Source organism: Mauremys mutica, chromosome 9, assembly GCF_020497125.1.
Source record: "Mauremys mutica isolate MM-2020 ecotype Southern chromosome 9, ASM2049712v1, whole genome shotgun sequence".
In the NCBI taxonomy this organism is placed as follows: domain Eukaryota; kingdom Metazoa; phylum Chordata; order Testudines; family Geoemydidae; genus Mauremys; species Mauremys mutica.
In genome coordinates this window covers 47627795-47649370 of record NC_059080.1, presented here as the reverse complement: position 1 = coordinate 47649370, position 21576 = coordinate 47627795, and the positions used below count along the sequence as shown (strand labels likewise).

The 21576-nt window shown below is 46.8% G+C and overlaps 1 protein-coding gene across 3 annotated transcripts in view; it reads left to right on the top strand.

The window, feature by feature from the left end:
- NSDHL (NAD(P) dependent steroid dehydrogenase-like) overlaps positions 1-21321 on the top strand; it is a 28188-nt gene extending 6867 nt beyond the window's left edge. The window contains exons 1-8 of one of the 3 annotated variants that reach the window (XM_045030234.1): positions 81-192; positions 2776-2819; positions 4263-4424; positions 5276-5422; positions 7614-7742; positions 15863-16005; positions 19050-19152; positions 20433-21321. In XM_045030234.1, the coding sequence (XP_044886169.1) occupies positions 2799-2819; positions 4263-4424; positions 5276-5422; positions 7614-7742; positions 15863-16005; positions 19050-19152; positions 20433-20765 (1038 nt within the window). In that variant the 5' untranslated portion in view covers positions 81-192; positions 2776-2798 and the 3' untranslated portion in view covers positions 20766-21321. Of the gene's footprint in view, positions 1-80; positions 250-2775; positions 2820-4262; positions 4425-5275; positions 5423-7613; positions 7743-15862; positions 16006-19049; positions 19153-20432 lie in introns of those variants that run through there. The other 2 variants (XM_045030233.1, XM_045030235.1) reach the window with 2 other exon arrangements.
- The last annotated feature ends 255 nt before the right edge of the window (positions 21322-21576 follow it).

Genomic DNA, 21576 nt, shown 5'->3' with positions numbered 1-21576 from the left:
GCGGATCCGGAAGAAGGGGGGGTATATTCCGCCTTCCGCCAAGTTGATTGGCTGAAGCGGTGTATCCGGGGACCCAATCACTGAGCGTGTTGGGGCTCGGCTGATTCTCGGCCCAGGGGCTGGGCTGCGAGAAGGGCGGAGCTAGCGGGAGAGGCTGTTGCCGCTTTGAGGGTTGAAGCTGGGACGGGGCTGGTGAGCGCAGCGGCGGTGTAGGGGTCCTGCCTGCTTCTTCGCGGGGCTGGGCGCCAGGTGGGTGGGGAAGGGCTGTGGCAGGAGGAGGTTGGGGGCACAAGGGGGGGCTGGAGGGAGGGTGTCTGGGTGCTCACGGCCGTAGGGACCTGTGGATGGGGAGTCCCGAATGCTGGTTGCGGGGAAGGGGGGACAATGGGAGTCCTTGGGCTATAGGGACAGGAGCAGGTTTGTAGAAATTTTGGTGGTTCCCAGAACCCCCCCCCCGGCAAACTCCCCACCACCACCACCTGCCTAAGGCGCTGGGAGGGAGGGGTTTTTTGGGGTGGGGCAGGGGATTGGGGTACAGGAGGAGTGCAGGGTGTAGGCTCTGAGAGGGAGTTTGGGTGCAGAAGGGGTGAGAGGTCAGGCTCTGGGAGAGAGTTTGGGTGCAGGGGGTATGAGGGATTGGGCTCGGAGGGAGTTTGGTGGGGGAGGGGGTCTGAGGTGCATGCTCTGGGCTGGGGCAGGTGTAGGTTCTAGGAGGGAGTTGGGGTGCAGAAGGGGTGAGAGGTCTGGCTCAGGGAGGGAGTTCGGGTCAGGGAGGGGACCTGAGGTGCAGCCTCTGAGAGGGAGTTTGGGTGCTGAGTGCAGGCTCTGGGTTGGGACAGGGGGTGGAGATGGAGGTGGTGGGGGTGCAAGCTTTGGAAGTAGATGGTGGGGTTTGGTGCTTACCTGGGGCACCTCCTCCAGCAGCGGCCCCATGCTGTTGTTCCCAGGCACTGCCCCTGCAGCTTCCCATTGGCCGCGGGGGCATTCGGGGTGGGGGCTACTGCCCCCCCCCATGGGCTGCAAGGACGTGTGGGCAGCCGCATGGAATGAGTCTGCAAGAAGCCGCTCAGCCCCACTGTTTTAAATTGCCAGGGGGCAGCAGGTGGGGAGGGGAGGGAAACTGCTGGAGCCAGGTGTGGGATTGTTTTGCATGAGAGTGTGAGAAATTGATATGCAAGTTTTTAGGATGAGGCTAGTTTTTATTTGCTGGTAGGCAGTAACAGGATAATAAATTAGAAGGCTAAACAGAATGGCAATTACCCAATGAAGTTACAGTTGTGCCTGTGTGTACCTTATTAACTAATTAGCAACTGCTTGATTGCTTGACCTTAATTGTATATAAAAGCATGCTGGAAAAAAATAAAAAACTCTTTGCTTCCAATCATATTGACTGCTGAGCTTTGTTCATGTACGCCTGCAATGCAACAGCCAGGTCCCTGGGCCAGGGATATTCCTGGTGCCCAGGCACCAAGGGCCCATAGAACTCGCCGCCCATGAACAGGGGGAGTTATGGGCTGTGTTTGTCATTCACATGTGTCATTTTAATATGGGCGTTGGGAGGGGTGGTATCTCCCAGGCTTTAGCCCGGGGCAGGGACTCACCTAGGAGCTCTCTCCCATATTGCCTTTGTGTTGCCAACTCTTGTGCTTTTATTAAAGCTCCAGGTGCTGGAACTGCTATACAGTACAGTACTTCAGTTTTCATTCTTTTAAAGAAAGTTTCTAGCTGTCATGGTGAGGAAGCAGGTGCACTGTGAAGGCACAGAAATCTTTTATCATGTAAAATACGTCATGAATTTTAAGCCAATCTAATATTTTTCCAGGGCCAGACTCTGATTTTTGAAGACTGGGGACTGACAATACTACTCTTCCCCGGCAAAATCTCCCTGATAAAATCCGAACCGCCACTAATTTAACCTCAGATTCTTCCTTAACAGACCTCAACAGATCTGCAGTAGTTATTGATGGGCCCAGTGTGGCTGCTCCCAGAGTGGTGGAACTGGAGGGGCGGTCTAGCCCCCACCCCTGCAATAGTCACACAGTAAACTCATACTGGGAGGGGAGGTAAGAGTGGGAGACAGAGAGGCTGGAGTGGCTACCAGGGGTTGGGGGTTAGGCCAGAGAGTGGGACCTGCAGGGGCTGGAGTAGACAGGTACCCCTGGAAGCCTCCTTTCCAGCCTAGAAACACTCCATTTCCTGGCTGAGTCTCAGTACCACCCCTCAATCCCCCACATTTGCACGGAGCTTCTGCCCCACTCCCAGGCTGCTCTCTGGGAATTATTTTGCACAGTCTGCTGATGTGTTTGCATTCTAGTGTTCAATTCAGAGATGGCACGGCAGTTTAAACTGGCTAAAATGAGAAGGATTTGCTGATTAAGAGTCATTTTTCCACAAATATACAAATACCTGAGTTACATAAACCTGTTTGGAGTTCTGTTATTGACATAGAATCTTTATATCAATTTGAATTTCAATAATTTATGTATTTTCTGGAGCTTAAAATAGTAAGAGCTCAACTATGTTTTATGAAAAATAGCCATTTTATTTTTGTGGGACCTACACAAAAACAGTGTGCTTTCCTTAAGAGGACGATGCTAGTGAGTAAAGTATACAAGATTGATCCAAGTTACTCATCTGCTATGGTAATGTTATATGGGGAAAGTCTGTGTTTTCCAGTTTAAATGGCAGGTGTTTAAGTTCTTTGCACCACTCATTAATTAAATGTGATATGTTAAAGTATTAACTTTTTTTTCTTCTTTTTTTTTTTGGAATTAGATTTGCAGTGAATCCTCCAAGAAATGGCCACACGACTCAGACCAGTAAGTTCAAAGGAAATATTTTTTTCTCATCTCCGTTCTGGAAAACTGGTACTATGCAAATGTGATCCCAGTCTAAAGACACAGCACTTAGAATCCATTGAACAATCACCTGCCTTGGGTAGTTTCACTGGGATAATTTTCCCCTTGAACTCTGTAGAAGATTTGCTGAGGCGAGTTTTTGTGTAGTAACAATAGGAGCAAATCTGTTTGCAACCAGGACAAAGGGTTCTCTGTACAAAGCTCTTCTGCAAAGCCTCAGTTGCTCATTCAATGCTGGTGCTGAGCAGATAGGTCACTGGTCTTATTTCAGGCAGGTGAGTACCTAGACCAGAGTGCCTGATATTGACTCTGACCAATGTCTTCATAGAAGAAAGGCTAAGGATTAATTAAAAGGATAAGCTGTATCTGCTTGGCTTGCTTCCTGGTTTTGGACCCATTAGTCTTGCTCCAAGCTTTGTGTGAGAGCTAGTTTCACCTGCTCCTTTCCATCACTGAGAATGAAACTCTTAGACTTAACTATAGTAAGCTAAGTTTGTGGGAGGGTTACAGCTATATATGAAGGAAACCTCTGGAGACTAGGAGCTACTGACAGCCAGAGTGGACTTTGTTCCCATTGATTTTAAGAGACACTTGGGGAAAATAGATCTACAACTGCACCTATCATTCATGCTTTGGTTTGTAGATACACTGCCTGCACAGTATGAAATACATGTGTATCGAAGTAGAGAAGAATTTTGCAATCTGAGTGCTCTAGAGATCGAGATTGTAAATGAGCGAGCAATTGGAATATATAAAGAGTGGGGCTCGTTGGCAGAATGGGGGAGGAGGTAGATAGCTGGCATGTTGCAAAGCCCAAGAATTGCAGCTCCTGTTTACAGGAAACTGAACGGATTTTTCTAATATTGGGAAACTAATGTATTTGTTTTATATCTGAGCCAAATTAGTGGCATTACATGGGTTGTGAATCAGTACATAAAGTCAGATAGGATTGTGTAGAACTTGGTTCATCATATTTTTAGGGGTGGGTAAACTCTTGTTTCCCGTGTCTCTGGCTCTAGAGCAGTTTCAGCCTGCTTGATACAAGAACTGGGAAATTAAACAAAATAAATTAGCCTAATGAAATTTTGCACTATAATCAACCTCCTGGGAAGGTAAATACAGTCAGGATAAACCTAGTCAATGAGAGAGAATGAGACAGGGTTTTCTTACAAAGGACATAAGCTGTGCCAGTGAGTCGCTTAATACCTGGATTCAGAGTCCTCTGGTCAGCCTAATTACTGACTTGTCTAACTGCAGCAGTGGAAAATTTGAGTTCTGAACTTCAGCCAAGTGACTGAGATCATTACTCATATGATCCTGTGAAGTTCAATCCTGGGTTTACTGAAAGACTTCACAAGTGTGCCTGCTTGTTATGATACTTCTCTCCCCTTCTTGCCTCTGCAGGCCAGTAAGAAATGTACCGTGATAGGTGGCTCAGGATTTTTAGGCCAACACATGGTGGAGAAGCTGCTGGAGAAAGGCTACACAGTCAATGTGTTTGATATCCAAAAGGGGTTTGAGAATGATAAAGTGCAGTTTTTCCTGGGAGATCTCTGCAGTAAAAAGGTATAGTATGAACAGAGCTAACAAATATAATACTGTGTTAGGGAATAAAAGTGAAATATATAGACTGAGCTTAGGATCTCGTAGAGGCACATTCCCCAAGGTAATTGACTCAATTTTTGTATGAGACATGTAATGTGTTCCTTGAAAGGTGGGAAGGTCAACGCTACAGCAGTATTTTGTGGAAGGGTTGCAGTACGACCTTGTGAAAGGGTGATCAGCTATGTCCCCTCTCTGCCAGTGCAGTCCCTCGCTTCTCTTTCGCCAGTGGCTAAAAATAATCCCTAAGGGGGGGACTCTTCTTGAACTCTTTGAAACAGTCCTTGGTTGTTTTAGCTTGTATCTGTACAAGGACAGGGCTTATACCTGCCTTGCAATGTGGAGACATGCATCATGACGTGTCTTGGAAATAAATTGCTGCATGTGTCTTAGAGAGGACTCCTCCACAGGCATGATGTACTCCTTACGAGGGATGCACCATAAAGCTGGGCAGTAACGTTGGGATTTGGGGGTTAAATCCTTGGAAGGGTTCCATGCTGAGTTATTAACTCCTATCTGAGGTGTTCTTGGCCTTCTGCCTGCACCTGACTAGTTGTTTCCAAGCCTTAGAAAGCTTCTGGATTTTTTTTCTGGAGGGAAAAAACAATAAATGGAGCTTCCTGCCTAGCAGTAACAGGTCTGGAGATACAAGAGCTGGTCCTATATCTTGACTCTTCAGCTTCATGAAGATGATGTGGCTGTTATGTTTCACAACAAAAATGTGGGCATGTGTGTGTTCATATAACCTATACACTTTCTGAATGGAAAGTACTCCTGGTGTTTTCACTGGTGCCTTGTCTCATCTGTCCCCCTAGGACCTGTTCCCAGCTCTACAAGGTGTGACAGTGGCTTTTCACTGTGCTTCACCAGCACCTTCCAGTGACAACAGGGATCTGTTTTACAAGGTGAATTTTATGGGGACCAAAACTGTCATTGAAGCCTGCAAAGAAGCTGGGGTTCAGGTAAGAGTAGAACAGTGTATGGGGGGGAACGTGAGATGCTGAAGTCCTGATATAAGGATATAGAGCAATAGCGGCATTAAAGAAATGTGAACTCAGTGACTCCAATAGTAACTGTAAGACAACTGCACCATTTTCCCCTTGATCTTTCTGACATCACATGAGCTTTTTATTTCAATTTCTGCATATTGAAATCCTTGAGCACTGGATGAATGAGAGACTTTATTTTTTGGTGGAGGGAAAGTTGCTTATGAAATACCCCCATTGTACAGTCTCTGGGTGGAAATACAGAGTTACGAAAACAATACACAGAATTAAATGATGCATGTCAAGTATGGACTCCCACCCCACAATTGCTTTCTTTTTGTAATAGGCTGCTGGGAGGAAAATGGGCCATGTGTTGTTTACCTTCAGGTTTCAGATTGGGATTTGTCAGAACAAGGAGTACATCTGAGTCCAGTACTTTAGGCAGAAAGTAATGTCTCTTTTAAAGTGTAAAAGATTAAAAAGTTGTGTTTCAGAGGGTAATTTGGTTGATGGTATTTCTCTGACTTCCCATTTCAAATCTGCTGGGCCATATCATATTCTAACAAATGCAGCATAAAAATATTTTTTAAGATACTTTAAAGACTAGCAAATACCTCTTAAAAAGCAGCCATTGGTATTAAGAGTTGAAATGTGCCAGGCAAGCAGGGTAAGTGGGCATTCAAGTTCTCCTTGGAAACTATTTTTCCCTCTTGATTGACAACACTGGAAATTTTCTGAAGTGTCCACTTCACCTGTTTCTGAAGCATTTGATCACTTCAGTAGGATTATAAAATCCTTAGAGTAGGATATATTATGAGACGTTTATGTCGTCAGGCGGTCTGCAGTGGCTCACAACCATGAATTTCTATCTCAGGGCAGATTGTCAGAACCAGGGCAGATACCACAAACTGGTGATGTATTCTGTAATTAGATTTCACCAAATGTGAACTCCTGGATCACTGTAACAGTTTTAGCATAGAGTCAGACAGTCCTCTTAGACTCTCCAGTCTATCTTGTCATCTAGACAAACTGGACTTGGTGATAAATGGTTATGTACACCACAATCGTACCATATTCACATTGCTTCCAATCCCAAGAGACCAGTTACTTATCCCAAATCAACTGGTTCCCTAGATTTTACACCAAAGACAATGCCTGTAGCCAGTCTTGTAATAAATTATCTAAAGGTTTATTAACTAGGGGGAAAAAGAGTTAGTTACAACTTAAAGCAAGCAAACAAATTACTTACCATCTAAATTCTAAGAATGACAGAGTTGTAGTAATCTGTCAATTCAAAGTGTCTTTCAGAGCAGACCCAGAAGACCGCCCCTGGGGATCTCTGGCTTCAGTTTGGTAGCTCTGCAGTCTGAACTCTCACAGGGCCAAAGAGAGAAAAAATCTTCTTGTGACTTTGTTTTGTTAGAATTTCCCAGGTGTCAGAGGCCCATTAACCAGTCCATTGTATTGCGATGTTCCTTGATGGCCCATCAGATTTTGATAGTCCTTTGGGATGAGCGTGATGCATGATTCCGGTGCCTGCGTTCACAAGTTCAGAGTAAATATTTTCAAAGTTATAAAGCAAAACTTACGCATTTTCTTAGTATGGAATACCAACATTACAAGTGAGATTAATGCATGCAAAATTTTACAAGCATTTCGTAGAGTCTAAACATTAAATACATTAATTTTTTTGAGCAAAACTAACATACAGGTGAACTGGTCTGATCTCCAGCTATGAGTTTGTCAGTTCTTAGCTAATGCCGGCAGCATGGGCAAGAGCTGGCATCTGGTTTGCCAGTATCACATATGTATTATGAGAAGTTTATGTATATTTTGTTTGCATTTTCTATGTGTATTCAAAAATTAATAAACAGTTCATAGAAATAAATAACTAAATACATTCCTTAGAATAGGGAGTTCCTCTGATTTTTACAGCAGTGTGCCGTCTAATGGAGCTCAATTATGAATATGGGGTTTTTATAACCTGTAATTTTCAGATCATTTTCAATTAAAGCATCTCTAAAAGGAACTGCTGCATTCTCTGTAGAACTAGCCAAGAAGAGGCTAATATTGTTCCTTCACATTGACTTTTCATGCAGCCTTTGTAAACAATATATCTTTTGGCTTATCCTCTAATACATTACTTTTCTTCCATAACCATTGTCAGAAACTGGTATTAACCAGCAGTGCCAGTGTAGTCTTTGAGGGCACAGACATCAAGAATGGAACAGAAGACCTCCCTTATGCAAAGAAGCCCATCGACTACTACACAGAGACCAAGATCCTGCAGGAGAAGGTATACAGCACCATGCTGCTAATACTATCACATTCTGTACTTAAACCAGCATTTCTTCTTCGAGTGATGGTCCCTATGTGGATTCCAAATGTGGGTGCGCATTTGTGCCAGATGCTGGAGCCAAAACTGTTCATAGTAGTGTCCATTGACCCGCGCATTCCGAGGCTTTAAGAGGTTGCGTGGGTCGATGCCGCTCCAGTTCCCTCTTACCAACCCATGGCCAGAGTAGGAACCCCTGTTCCTTGCTGCTCTTAGCTTGATAAGAGAACTGCTTCTGTCCATTGTACATAGTTTTTTCTCCTTAGTTAGTTTTTTGTAGCGTACTTATTTGTTTATCATTAATTAGTTATCTGTTTCCCCTGGACTTCTCCCCTCTGGGGACTTTTTGTCTGGCAAGCTGAGTTCAAATACCGTGCTTCATGCCTGCAGTCCTTTTCTGTGAGCAATGAGCACCACCATTGCCATGGCGAAGCTCATATTGCTGCCCGCTGCTCTGTTTGTCAGTCGTTTCTGTCACTCTGTCACGCATCTGCAAGGCCAGAGAATGTCACCTCTGCAAAAACCTCATGGAAGAGGCAATGCGATGCAACCGTGTGTGCTTCCAGGATCTGCTGGAGTGGGGTTCAACACTGGCAGTGAACACCTCTCCAGAGCCACCCCACCCAGCACCAGCTACATAAAAAGCACACTCATGGGCACAAAGGGAGCTCCCTGATGGCAACTGCCTCCAAGCACAGTGTTGCCTCCCTGAGCCGTGCCAGGTCAGGTGAGAAGTTGCTCACTAACTCAGACACTCCTGCTCCAAAGAAGTCCCGCTCTGAGCACAAATCTAAGACCCACGCTCCGCTGGCACTGCCACTGGCCATGGTGTCTGGCCCGCTGCTGTCGCCTCTGGCTCTGTTCAGCCTACCACCGGCCACGGTGTCTGGCCCGCTGCTGTCACCTCTGGCTCTGTTCAGCCTGCCAAGTCCATCCAGACATACCTGCCTGGTACCATGTACGCCAGAACGCTTGTCTCCCCTTACACCAACGGCTGAACTTATGCTGCCATACATGGTCTCCCTGCCCTGTCCCAGGACCTCTGTCACTATCCGCCTACCATCCCTCGTGGACGAGCTGCTCCTATTCCAACCTTCTCTGCTCTTCTATGCTGGGCCCATCTACAGAGGAGCCCCTGTTGCCTCTGGACTGTCCTCCCACACCAGCGGTGCCAGTGGTCCTGACGGCTCTGCCCCTACCAGATCTGTCTTCCAAATCTAAGTGGTCTTCCGAACTGAACGCCACATTCTCGCCTGTACGGTTCTACAGCCCGGACCTTCAGTGCCATCCATACCCTCCCACATATGCCCCACCGGCCAATCCATGGTACCATTACTTCCGAGCACCACCCCCACCTGGCGACCCGTATGCTGGGCCATGTGGAAGCCCTACCGTGACCATGGCATGCCACCTCACTTGTGACACTGTCCATCCCCAACGCATGTGGCCCCTTCCTCCATCTTTGAGGACCCACAGGCTGTCCCTGTTCCGGCGGCACTGGTGTTACTGACAGTGACCTTACCAACCCCAGTCCATACGGGCACTTCCTCGTCTCCCGATGATGCCATCATCCCTCCTACACTGTTATCTCTTGCCGACCTAGTGCAGTACCAGGACTTATTTCAGCATATGACTACTGCCCTCAATCTTCCTGTCCAAGATGTCCAGGACCCACAGGATCAATTCTTGGACATCCTACGATCTCCTGGACCCTCATGTATTGCCCTCCCCATTCACAATGCACTCTTACAACCGGCCCAGACTGTTTGGCACACCCCGGCCTCCTGTGCCCCAACGCCATAGCAGGTGGAATGCTGCTATTGCATTCCCTCTAAGGGCATGGACTTTGTTTTCATTCAACCACCCACTCCATAACTCGCCTGTGACCAAGCACGCCCGCCAACACCTGCGATCTACATCCCTGATCGGGTTGCCAAGAAGTTGGACCTCATGGGCTGCAAGGTCTGCTCCTCTGCTGGCCTTCAATTCTGCATCGCCAGCTACCAGGCCATCTTGGCCAGGTATGACTTCCTATCATACTCCAAGCTTGCAGTCTTCCAGGCCTTCCTTCCCCCAGAGAAGCTACAAGACTTCCAATGCCAACTGGATGAAGGCAAGTTGGTGGCCAAGGTTGCTTTCCAGGCTGTGGTCGATGCTGCCAATACTGCGTCCTGCTTGCTAGCATCCGGGGTTGTCCTTTGCTGAGACTTCTGGCTTCAATCCAGTGGCTTCCCAAAAGAGGTCCAAACCACCCTTGAGGACCTCCCCTTTGATGACCATAAGTTGTTCAGCTTCAAGATGGATGAGTCCCTATACTTCCTCAAGGACTCCTGTGCCACTCTCCAGTCCCTGGGCTTTTATCCTCCCCTCCCCCGACCCGTTACCAACAACGGTCCTCCTTCCGACCCCGCCCTCAGACCATGTACCAGCCTTACCACCAGCCCTATTCTCAGTGCTCACAGGATTCTTTTTGGCACCACCTGTGCACCCAGCAACCTTGCTTCCCTGCCACTGCTTCTTCATCTGTCCCCAACATTCCTCAAAGCAGCCCTTTTGACGCCTTCCCTGAGATCCATGAACCTCCCCACCATCTTCCCTCCACTCCACAGATGGTTTTCGAGGGTCACCTTGCCCTCTTTGCTCACAACTGAGGCAGCATTACCACAGATTGCTGGGTGCTAGACATTGTTCATTGTGGGTACCTCATTGAGTTTATCTCCTTCCTGACTTGCTGCCCGTCCCGGGAGCACCCTGCCACATTATCACACTCTCCTCCTCCTCCAGAAGGAAGCGTATGTCTTGCAACTCAAGTGCTGCTGGGGCTTCTGTTCCCCCTATTTCCTCTTTTCGAAGGACAGTGGCCTCAGTACTGTTTTGGACCTCCGCCTTCTGAATAAATTTATTTGCAACTTCCATTTCCTCATGGTTCACCCTCCCCCTCATTATTCCCCCTCTCCCCATGGAGCTTGGTTCACAGTATGAAGGCATCCTTTATTTATATTTCCATATCGACATCCACCCTGCTCATCGCAAGTTCCTCTGCTTCACAGTCAACGCTCTCATTATCAGTTCCGGGCCATCCCCTTTGAGATTGTTAATGCTCCCCGCGTCTTCACAAAGGTCTTTGCCCTCGTGTCAGCACTGCCTGGGCCATTCTGTGTTCCCGTGCCTAAATGATTGGCTCTTCATTGCATCACCCCAAACCCATCTCCTCACCACTATTCAAACCCTGCGTGTCCTCCTTGGCGCCCTAGGGGTTTGCATCAATGAGGAAAAGTCTATCTTCACCCCTACCCGTTCCCTCACCTTTATAGGTGCTCGTTGCAGCCTGGGCTTACCTTCCCTCAGAATGCTTCACCACTCTTATCACTCTCCTTGCACAGCTCTGCTGACACCCGTGTACTCACATCCGTGTTGCCTCTCCCTTCTGGGTAATATGGCAGCCTGCACCTCCGTTACCCCATACACCCGTCTCCATCTGTGCTGCCTCCAACTGTGGCTCTGGTCCATCTACAACCTGCAGTCTGACCACCTCAACAAAATGAGTCCTCATTCCCCCACCAGTTCTTGCCTTTCTCATCTGGTGGTGCAATCCAGCCACAGTTTTGACTGGCGTTCCCTTCGCACCTCCCACACCCCACCTTACCCTCGCAACAGATGCTTTGCTCATTGGCTGGGGCGCTCATCTAGACAACCATGTGGCTCAGGGCCTCTGGTCACTCAGGGAAGCACGGATGCGTCTCAGCATCCTAGAGCTGCAAGCCGTTTGCCTTGCCTGCTGGGCCTTCCTACCTCTCCTTCGATCCCGCTATGTACAGCTGCTATTTACATCAACAAGCAGGGTGGCGCCCCATCCCTCTCTCTCTACCAAGGCCATCCTCCTGTGGAACTGGTGCCTCCAGCACGACATGTTGCAGGCAGCACATCTTCCCAGAACCAGCAACTCCATGGCAGACATGCTCAGCTACTCCTTCCATGCCAATCACAAGTGGGAACTTTACAACTCCGGTCCCTTTTCCACCTGTGGGGCATGCTGACTTGGGACCTCTTTGCCATGCCAGAAAACCACAAACTTCCCCTCTTTTGCTCCAGAGGTGCTCTTGGCCCAGGCTCCTAGGGCAACGCCCTCCTCGTTCCCTGGACCCCCAGTCTATGCTATGCTTTTCTGCCTGTTTCCTTACTTCCCCAAGTCCTCCGCAAAGTACAGCGAAATTGCGCAACTCTTCTCCTCAGAGCCCCCTCCTCTTCCCACTGGTATTGGTACATAACTCTCCTCCACTTCTCTGTTCACCCCTAGATACGTCTTCCGGACATCCTGAATCTCCTCACACAACATGGCTGACACCACCACCCCAACCTGGGTCCTTTCCACTTCACGGCCTGGTATTTGATGGGGCTCATGTGTAGACAACACACATTCCTCTCCTGTTCATGGCATCCTTTCCCAGAGTTGCCACTCATCTACTAGGGCATGTTACCATGCCAAAGGGTACCATTTTGTCACCTGGGCTCCCCTTGGATTATCTCCGTTCCTGCCATTCTGGACTACTTCCTCCTCCTCCATCAGTCGGGCCTTGCCCACTCTTCTGTCTGCATCTACCTGGCAGTGCTTAGTGCTTCGATTTTTCTGTCTTCATCCACCCGACTACCTCCTCCTTTTTTCATAGCTTTCTTAATGCCTTCCTCGCCATATAAAAGCCTACTTCTCTCTGGGACCTTAACCTCATCCTCTTGGCCCTCACCAAACCACCATTTGAGCCGCTTGCAACATGCTCCCTTGCCCAAATCTCTCCATGAAGGTGGTGATCTTGGTGGCCATCACACCTCTAAGGCGAGTTAGTGAACCTAGCAGCCATGATGGCAGGACCCCCCTTTACTGTTTTGCAGAAAGACAAGGTCTCCCTTTGTCTCCATCCCAAATTCCTCCCCAAAGCTTCCTCCCCATTTCACCTCAACCAATCTGTGCAAATCCCCACCTTCTACCCTAAACTGCAGGCCTCTCCCCAGGAATGTGTTTTCACACCCTGGATGTATGCCATGAATTGGCCTTTTACCTCCAGCGAACCCAGTGCTTTTCAGGCCTCCCCATTGGCTTTTTATCACTGTTGTGGAGTGTTGTTGCAGCCATGCCCTTTCGTTGCAATGCCTCTTGTTGCATCATGGACCTCTACATGCTCTCCCATATTTCTCTTCCCTCCCTCCCTCCCTCCCCCCGGGAGTCATGGCCCAGTCCACACTGGCTCACGCTGCTACATCCACTTTCCTGGCGGATGTCCCATGGTATGACAACAGTCAAGCTGCCACCTGTGCCTCGGTCTACACCTTTTCTGCTTATTATGCCATCACCTCTGCCAAATCAACAAATGCTGCAGTGGGCCATGCTGTTCTTCGTACTATCTCTTCTTCCAAGCCCTCACAGCCACCTTCTACCTGTGCACTACTCACTACTCTCCCACGTTTGAAATCCACATAGGGACCACCACTCGAAGAAGAGGAGGTTACTTACTGTAACTGGAGGTTCTTCAAGATGTGTGGTCCCTATCTGGATTCCAGTCCTGCTCTCTTTTCCCCTCTACTCTGGGCTGTTTTGTTGCCAGGAAGAGGAAACTGGAGCAGCGTTGACCTGCCCAGCTTCTTAAAGCCTCATATGCGGTGGTCAGCGGACACTACTATGAATAATTCCAGCTCCAGCACATGGTGAGCATGCACGCCCACGTTTAGAATCCAAATAGGGACCGCACATTGTGAAGAGTATCTAATTACAGTAAGTAACCTCCTCTTCCCAAAGTGGGGCATGCCTTGTGCAGTGGCGGCAGACAACTAGCTATGGAGTGGACAGACTTCTTAGTTGTTTTTCAGAGTCTCAGCTTTCATTTAAAAAACAAGACATCTCTAGCTCTTATGGTTGCAAAGAAAACCTTTAAAACGTGACCCAAGTATAACTGATGCAGCAAAGTTTGCCTGATTTCTCAGAGCCTGAAAGGATAGCTCTAAGATATAAAATGTACCATTCATTTCACCAGAGCTGTTCTTCTTTAGGTGCTTGCTCATGTCGATTCCATTCTAAGTGTGTGTGCACCCACGTGCACAGTTATCGGAGACTTTTGCCTTCGCGGTATCCAGAGGGCTGGCTGTGGTGCCCCCTTGAGTGCTGTGCTTGTGCGTTGATATATCAGGTGCCGCCATCCCAGTGTCATTCTTACCAACCATGGTGGTTAGTAGGAGTGCTTCTTTCTCTTACTTCACAGGTGGTCAGCATTTTTTTTCCTACTTGATCTTTGTGCTATATCTGCAAATAATTTGTTTATAATAGTTTCTATGTAGTAGTTATATAGTAAATAGTCCATTAGGATCCAGGCAGGGACTTTGCTCCAGGCAGGGCATGCCTATGCCTGTTAGAGACCCGCACGGCAGCTGTTTTGAAGTGTGTAGTGGAATCCCACATAAAAGAGAAGTGTTGCATCTGCAAGAACTTTCGGCCCAGGACACAGAAAGAGCAGGAGTTGGGTGTTAAAGATGGCAGGGGATTGTTTAAATGAAACACAACCAAATCCTTGTAGTTGGAATTTAAAAAAAAGGTATGGAAACAATCTCAATCTCAACAATTTACATTTGAATACCAATTTAAGTTGACAGTGGCCCCTTAAGCAAAAGTATTAGGCTTAACAGCCTTTTTACATTCCTTGAAAAAACACAAAGCTTTTTTAAAAAAAAATTAAGAATTTGCTATTCAAAAATCTCATCAGAGCATCCGTTCATTTGCAAACTCAGCTGCCTTGCAGATTGATGAACTAATAGAGTAGGAGGCTTATGAATACACGATTAGATAAATCCAGCTCAATATGCCCATAATTATGCCTTTGTTTTTGTCTAAGCCAGGGGTCGGCAACCTTTCATAAGTGGTGTGCCGAGTCTTCATTTATTTACTCTAATTTAAGGTTTCGTGTGCCAGTAATACATTTTAAGAAGATCTAATAATTGGAGATATACCAATCTCCTAGAACTGGAAGGGAACTTGAAAGGTCATTGAGTCCAGCCCCCTGCCTTCACTAGCAGGATCAATTTTTGCCCCAGATCCCTAAGTGGCCCCCTCAAGGATTGAACTCACAACCCTGGGTTTAGCAGGCCAATGCTCAAACCACTGAGCTATCCCTCCCCCCTCTCTTTTTATAAGTCTATAATATATAACTAAACTATTGTTGTATGTAAAGTAAATAAGGTTTCAGAATGTTTAAGAAGCTTAGTTTAAAATTAAATTAAAATGCAGAGCCCCCCGGACTGGTGGCCAGGACCTGGGCAGTGTGAGTGCCACTGAAAATCAGCTTGCGTGCTGCCTTCAGCACCTGTGCCATAGGTTGCCTACCCCAGGTCTAAGCAGTGGAAATATCCATATTTATTTGCATATACAACTCAGTACTTCATAACAAATAACATGGGTTTCTTCTGGGAAAGATACCAGCTGCTGGAATATGGTAGAACATGTTGTTTGGAAACTCCTAATGGAACTAAAACTAAACTAAGTCTGCATGTTATCAATTGGTGCTTCCAGTGGAGTGAGATGATTCTTTCTCAAAAGGTGCATTAAGGGAGCTAATGATGGAAATCTTTCATTTATTGACGAGCTAAAGGATTTTGGGGTGGGAAAAATAATTTTCTGATTCTCCTATTCCCCACTACCTAAGCAAGGAATGGGATGGAGCGGTGCAGTTCCAGAATTCCATTGTTCACCTATAGATATGATTTCCTTGGTCCTTGTTGAGAGACCTCCTTTGCTCTCTCCTTTGCTGACTGATCTGTGAAGTTGTGTCTGACAATGAAACTGGATGTGGCCTTGTCTGCTGCCTTCCTGACAGGAAGACGAGTGGGGGAAAAAAGGAGGCAATCCAGAGGAAAAAGGTGTTCCCCTAAGGCATAGATGGGCATTAGCTCATATATTGATGCTGGAGAGAAGTTTCCCCAAAAGATGCGGAGGAAGCATTTTTCTAGTGAGAAGCAGTTCAATGGGATGACACAAGGGATGCATTTCTAAGTCATCTGTTGGTCTCACCAGTCTTTCTTGACTAACTTTTTGTCTCCCACAGGAAGTGCTAAATGCTAATGACCCAGATGATGATTTCTTCACAACTGCCATTCGCCCTCATGGGATATTTGGTCCCAGGGACCTACAGCTGGTTCCCATCCTCATTCAGGCAGCTAAGAGTGGCAAAATGAAGTTCATGATTGGGTGAGAGAGGCTCAGACATCTTTGTCTCATGGGAAATTTGATAACAAAGTGACATGCCCCTTTTGGAAGAGAGTATTATTAAATCTGTAGTATCAAAGATGTGGATGGTGCTTCTCCAATGTTAAATCAAAGGCCTTGACTGGAGATGCCCAAGAACTAGGCAGAATGTGTGATTTAACAGTCCATCAACTTCTGCACAGAACCTACTCAGGAATCAAAAAATTTTTCCAAGAAATGATGGGTTCCCCAGCTATACCACCACTGCTTTGACCAAGGATTCATTTTGAAGAAGCCTTCTTTTTGTGGGATACTGGCACTGAGATGACTGTCTCCTGTTTGAAGAGACTACATCACTTGAGCTATCTATGAACAATCTAGAACAAATGAATATAATTATAATATAACTATGTACAAATATTGCTTAATGCACTACTGGAAGGTGCTAAAACTCAGAAGTAATGAGTGGCATATGAGCCTTTATCAGATGGACCATCTTTGAGTTTGTTGTTCTATGCTAGCTTATAGTGAAGATTCTTGATCATTATGGCTAAATTATGATTGTGACATTACAGGTCAAACCAAAGATTGACCTGTAAATCAGAGAGAAGTTGCATTCAAATGCCACAGACCTAGTAGTTGGGACAGTAGTTCAAAGCTGACCAGTCACACATTCAGCATGGTCCAGTTATGTTCATCTGTAATATGCAACAAGACCTGACAGAGCATGGATTGTTACATTAGCTCATCTAGTGTTATACAATTCTTGCTTTCAACTCTTATTGTGATCTCAACACTTAAATTGCATTTTGATATTCATATTGATAACTATAATAAGGTTCAAAAACTTTGCTTCCTCATTGAAAGTGGCACAACTTGTAGTGTGGAATTTAAAATTTAGAGCAAGAAATAGTACTGACTGCCATTAAGACTTTTTCTTAGACTCATGTATTGTGATTTAAAAAATACATTTCCCGTCCAGTTTATGATAGATTTAATTGCATGCTGGGATGGGGAGGGGTGTGTGTGTGTGTGTGTGTGTGTGTGTGTGTGAGAGAGACATATATTTAGAGAGAAAAACAAGGAGTCCGGTGGTACCTTAAAGACTAACAGATTTATTTGGGCATGAGCTTTTGTGGGTAAAAAAAATCTGAAGAAGTGAGTGGTGTTTTGTTTTTTTTTGGTTTTTTTTGTTTGTATTTTTTTAACGCGCACAAGCTCATGCCCAAATAAATCTGTTAGTCTTTAAGGTGCCACCGGATTCCTTGTTGTTTTTGTGGATACAGACTAACACGGCTACCTCCTGATATTTAGAAAGAGAGGTGTCTTGTGTGGCTTTTGTGTTAGCTTGCACCTCTACCATCAATTAAACTTCCCCTCTCAAGCTGCTTTATGAATCATTAATCCAAATAAATTTAAGCTTTCCTATCTTATGATACGGAAACATTTCTTGTGCAGTCTCCACTTTCCTCCATCAGAAAGCTGTTGGCTGTGCAGAACCAGAAACTCATGTATTCCCTTCCAGTGAAGACTATTTTCTTTTCTGTCTTTGTATGACCCATTAAAGCCACAATGACTGAAAATTATAAATCATCAGGACAATTGTTTCACAATAATTTGCTTTCAGGGATAGGGGCTGGGAGAGTGCATCTGACAATCCAGTTGTTGATTTAATTAGGCTCTTAAAGAGAAATGAACACAGTGGGTTAAATTCAACTCTGATGTAAGCAGGTGAAGATCCCCCTCACTTTGGCCAGGGCTAAATTTGGATGAAATTTTAAATTTAATGAGCCAGGCAAATTCATAATTGAGCAGAAAGCTTGTCCTTAAATGACCACTTTTATGCTAGATACAATATCCATATTTGTCCTGCATCTGTGGATTGTTCCACTGATGTTCTGTGTGTCCCCAAACCTTCAGATTTCAATTAGGTGTGACTGCAGGTTTTGAAGGCTTTGGACAGGAGCTGGGGTGGTGCCAGGCTTACTCTGCTCTCCTGAATAGTGATTTAGGTTTGGGCTTGGCTACACTTACAAATTTGCAGTGCTGCAGCAGGGTGTGAAAACACACCCTCTCCAGCGCTGCAAATTGCGGCGCTGCAAAGCGCCAGTGTGGTCAAAGCCCCAGCGCTGGGAGCGCGGCTCCCAGCGCTGTCCGTTATTCCCCACAGGGAGGTGGAGTATGGACAGCGCTGGGAGAGCTTTCTCCCAGCGCTGGCGCTTTGACTACACTTAGCGCTTCAAAGCGCTGCCGCGGCAGCGCTTTGAAGTGCTAAGTGTAGCCACAGGCTTTGTCTACACTAGCACTTTTATCGGTTTGGGGTGTGAAAAAAACACTCTCTCCAATTAACATAGCTACCACTGCTCATTGGGGATGGTTTAATTATGCTGGTGGGAGAGAGCTCTCCCATTGGCATAGAGCAGCTACATGGGAGACCTTGCAGTGGCGCAGCTGCAACAGTACAGCTGTGCCACTGTAAGGTCCGTAGTGTAGGCAAAGCCTTAGAGACTTCTCGTTCAGAAACAGGTTGGCCTGAAGCCATAGGCGCCGACTTCCCCTCTGCCCGGTGGGTGCTCGACTCCCCCAGCCCTGCCCCGTCCCACCTCTTCCTGCCCCTGCACCCCCCTTGCCCCACCCCCATACCTCCCCGCCCCACCTTTTCTCAGCCCTGCCCCCTTCCCGCCCCATTCTACCTTCTTCCCCCAAGTCCCCGTCCCTTCCCTGCCTCTTCTCCCCCTCCCTCCTGGGAAGTCCTGAGTGCTGCCAAACAGCTGTCGGGGGGCGGAAAGCGCTGGGAGGGAAGGGGAGGAGCAGGGACATGGTGTGCTCGGGTGGGGGGGAAGAAAGAGGTGAGGAGAGGGGAGCTTGGCTGCTGGTGGGTGCAGAGCACCCACTAATTTTTCCCCATGGGTGCTCCAGCCCTGAAGCAGCACCTTTTGCTGACATCTGGGGAAGAGGTAGCTGGTAGCTCAGCTTTGCCTTTTGCCACTTGCTGATTTTCAGCTGCTTTGTACATTGAGATAAGTTTTTTCCTTTTGTGTATGCAGGGACGGGAAGAACCTAGTAGACTTTACCTTTGTGGAAAATGTGGTCCATGGGCACATACTAGCTGCAGAACATCTTCATAAAGACTCTCCCCTGTGTGGGAAGGTAAGGTATTCTTTCCGTTGCATATGGATAGCAAAACTGGGTGTGATCAGAGGTTCCATTTCTTTGTGTCCTCCTTGTTCACACACATTTTGTTCCCTTAGCTCTTCTTTCCTCTCAATGACTTGGATGAATTTTTATTGCACAGGAAAGTGACTGCACTAACTAGAATAAAACCCACTATGAAAAAGTGCTGTGTAAACTTCCCTCAGACTCCATCTCCTCACCCCAACATGCACTGTTCTGCCGCACCCCATGGTCGGGACTTAGCTGGGGTTGGGGGAGTGTGGTACCCTATCCATGCTCTGCCCACACTCCTGAAATAGCTGCATGTTTCTGCTAGTAGGATTGGCAATAAAATAGTTAAATAGCCTTTAACCATAAGGGTTAAAGATAGACTTAAACTTAAAAGTATAACATAGCAGTTACAAAACACCTACTCCAAGGCAGCGGAAATTGTCAGGGTTATCTTTGGGTAAAGAATTAAACAGTGCAACAATCACTAATAGTCTGAGGTCTTGTCTACGCTTAAAATGCTACAGTGGCACAGCTGCGCAGCTGTATCACTTCAGTGTAGACACTGTCTACACCAACAAGAGGGTTGGTCCAATCGGCATAGCTAATCCTCCTCCCCGAGAGGTGGTAGCTAGGTCAACAGAAGAATTCTTCTGTCAACCTAGAGCTGTCTACATGGGGACTTAGGTTGGCTTAACTATGCCACTCAGGGGTGTGAATTTTCACTTCTGGTTTGTTGGGAGCAGTGGGTTCTCTTAACAAGGGAGGGAGTTGTAGCTCCATTAATGGCCATTTCTTGATATTAAATGTAGTTAATTTTCTTTTTTAAGTCTGATACTTAGGGCTAGTCCACACTTACCGTCCGGGTCGACGCGGTGAGTTCGACTTCTCGGAGTTCGAACTATCGCATCTGATCTAGACGCGATAGTTCGAACTCCGGAAGCGCCGCGGTCGACTCCGGTACTCCACCACTGCAAACGGCGGTGGTGGAGTCGACGGGGGAGCCGCGGAGTTCGACCCCACCGCGTCTGGACGGGTGAGTAGTTCGAATTAGGGTACTTCGAATTCAGCTACGCTATTCCCGTAGCTGAATTTGCGTACCCTAATTCGAACCCCCTTTTTAGTGTAGACCAGGCCTAAGAATCATCAGAGCAAAGCTGCGGGTGTTAATCTAGTCAACAATAAAATGAAATGAAAACTATGATTTTATAAAAATCTGTCCAAATTGTCACATTTAATCACAAGGCTTTTTTTGTTTTTTCTTTCAGGCATTTCACATCACAAATGATGAGCCAGTCCCTTTCTGGTCATTCATGTCTCGTATCTTGACTGGCTTGAACTACGATGCACCCAAATACCAAATCCCCTATTGGGTGGCATATTACTTAGCCCTCTTACTGTCTCTGGGGTTGCTGCTGCTGAGTCCACTCATAACGATCAAACCTACCTTCACCCCCATGCGGGTAGCATTAGCTGGGACATTCCATTACTACAGTTGCAAGAGGGCCAAAAGGGACATGGGCTACAAGCCGGTGGTGAGCCTGGATGAAGCAGTGGAGAGGACTATCCAGAGCTTTTCCCACCTACGCCAGGCAAAGTAAGGAGATGCAGAGAAACTGAAGAGACCTGAATTCTCTGGACAGATGAACCTTTCCTTAAGCCTCTCCTAGGGATAACAAGTTTCTCTGGGTTGAAGGACTTCATCCTGTAGTTGTACTAACAGCCCGTACTTCTCTGTGACTGCTTTGTGTGACAGCCTGTTCTAAAATAGCTATTGGCTGCTACTCTTTGAATAAACATCCTAATATTTCCTCCTAAAGTAGTGAGCTAGCACATCCTGATTCCATCCCCTGCTGTCTCCGCCCATGACTTCTATTTTGCTGCTTTGGTGACTATGCCAGCCTATCCTAATGGCTGTGGATTGAGTAACAGCCATTCTAAACAATTCTCACTTTCATCCACCTCCCACCATTAATTGAGTGTGTTGGATATTTCTTATGGTGCAATCATGGACAAAATACATTGAAGAGTGTGTTTGGGAGATGTGCTGGAGGAACAAGTGAGATTTAAGGGGAGAAAGCCAGCCAAAGCGATACTCTTAAAACTTATGTCCACTATTAAACAAAACATAATGGTGACCATGTTTTATCATCACTACCTCTTTGCACATTTTGTTGTCGAATCATGAAATGAATTTGTTCTAATAGGCACAGGAGGAAGTGGGTGAGCAAGCTGCTGGACCACTTCTGGTTGCGGAGGACTCCTTGCTACTGGCTTCCTCCTCGTTGTCACCGGACGAAGCTATAGTGGGGCCCTCTCCACTGGTTCCCAGGATGATGCTAAGGCACATCAGGACCTGTTAAAGAGGGTCGCCGCCAATCTGGGCCTCTAGGCGGAGGAGTTAAAGGAACC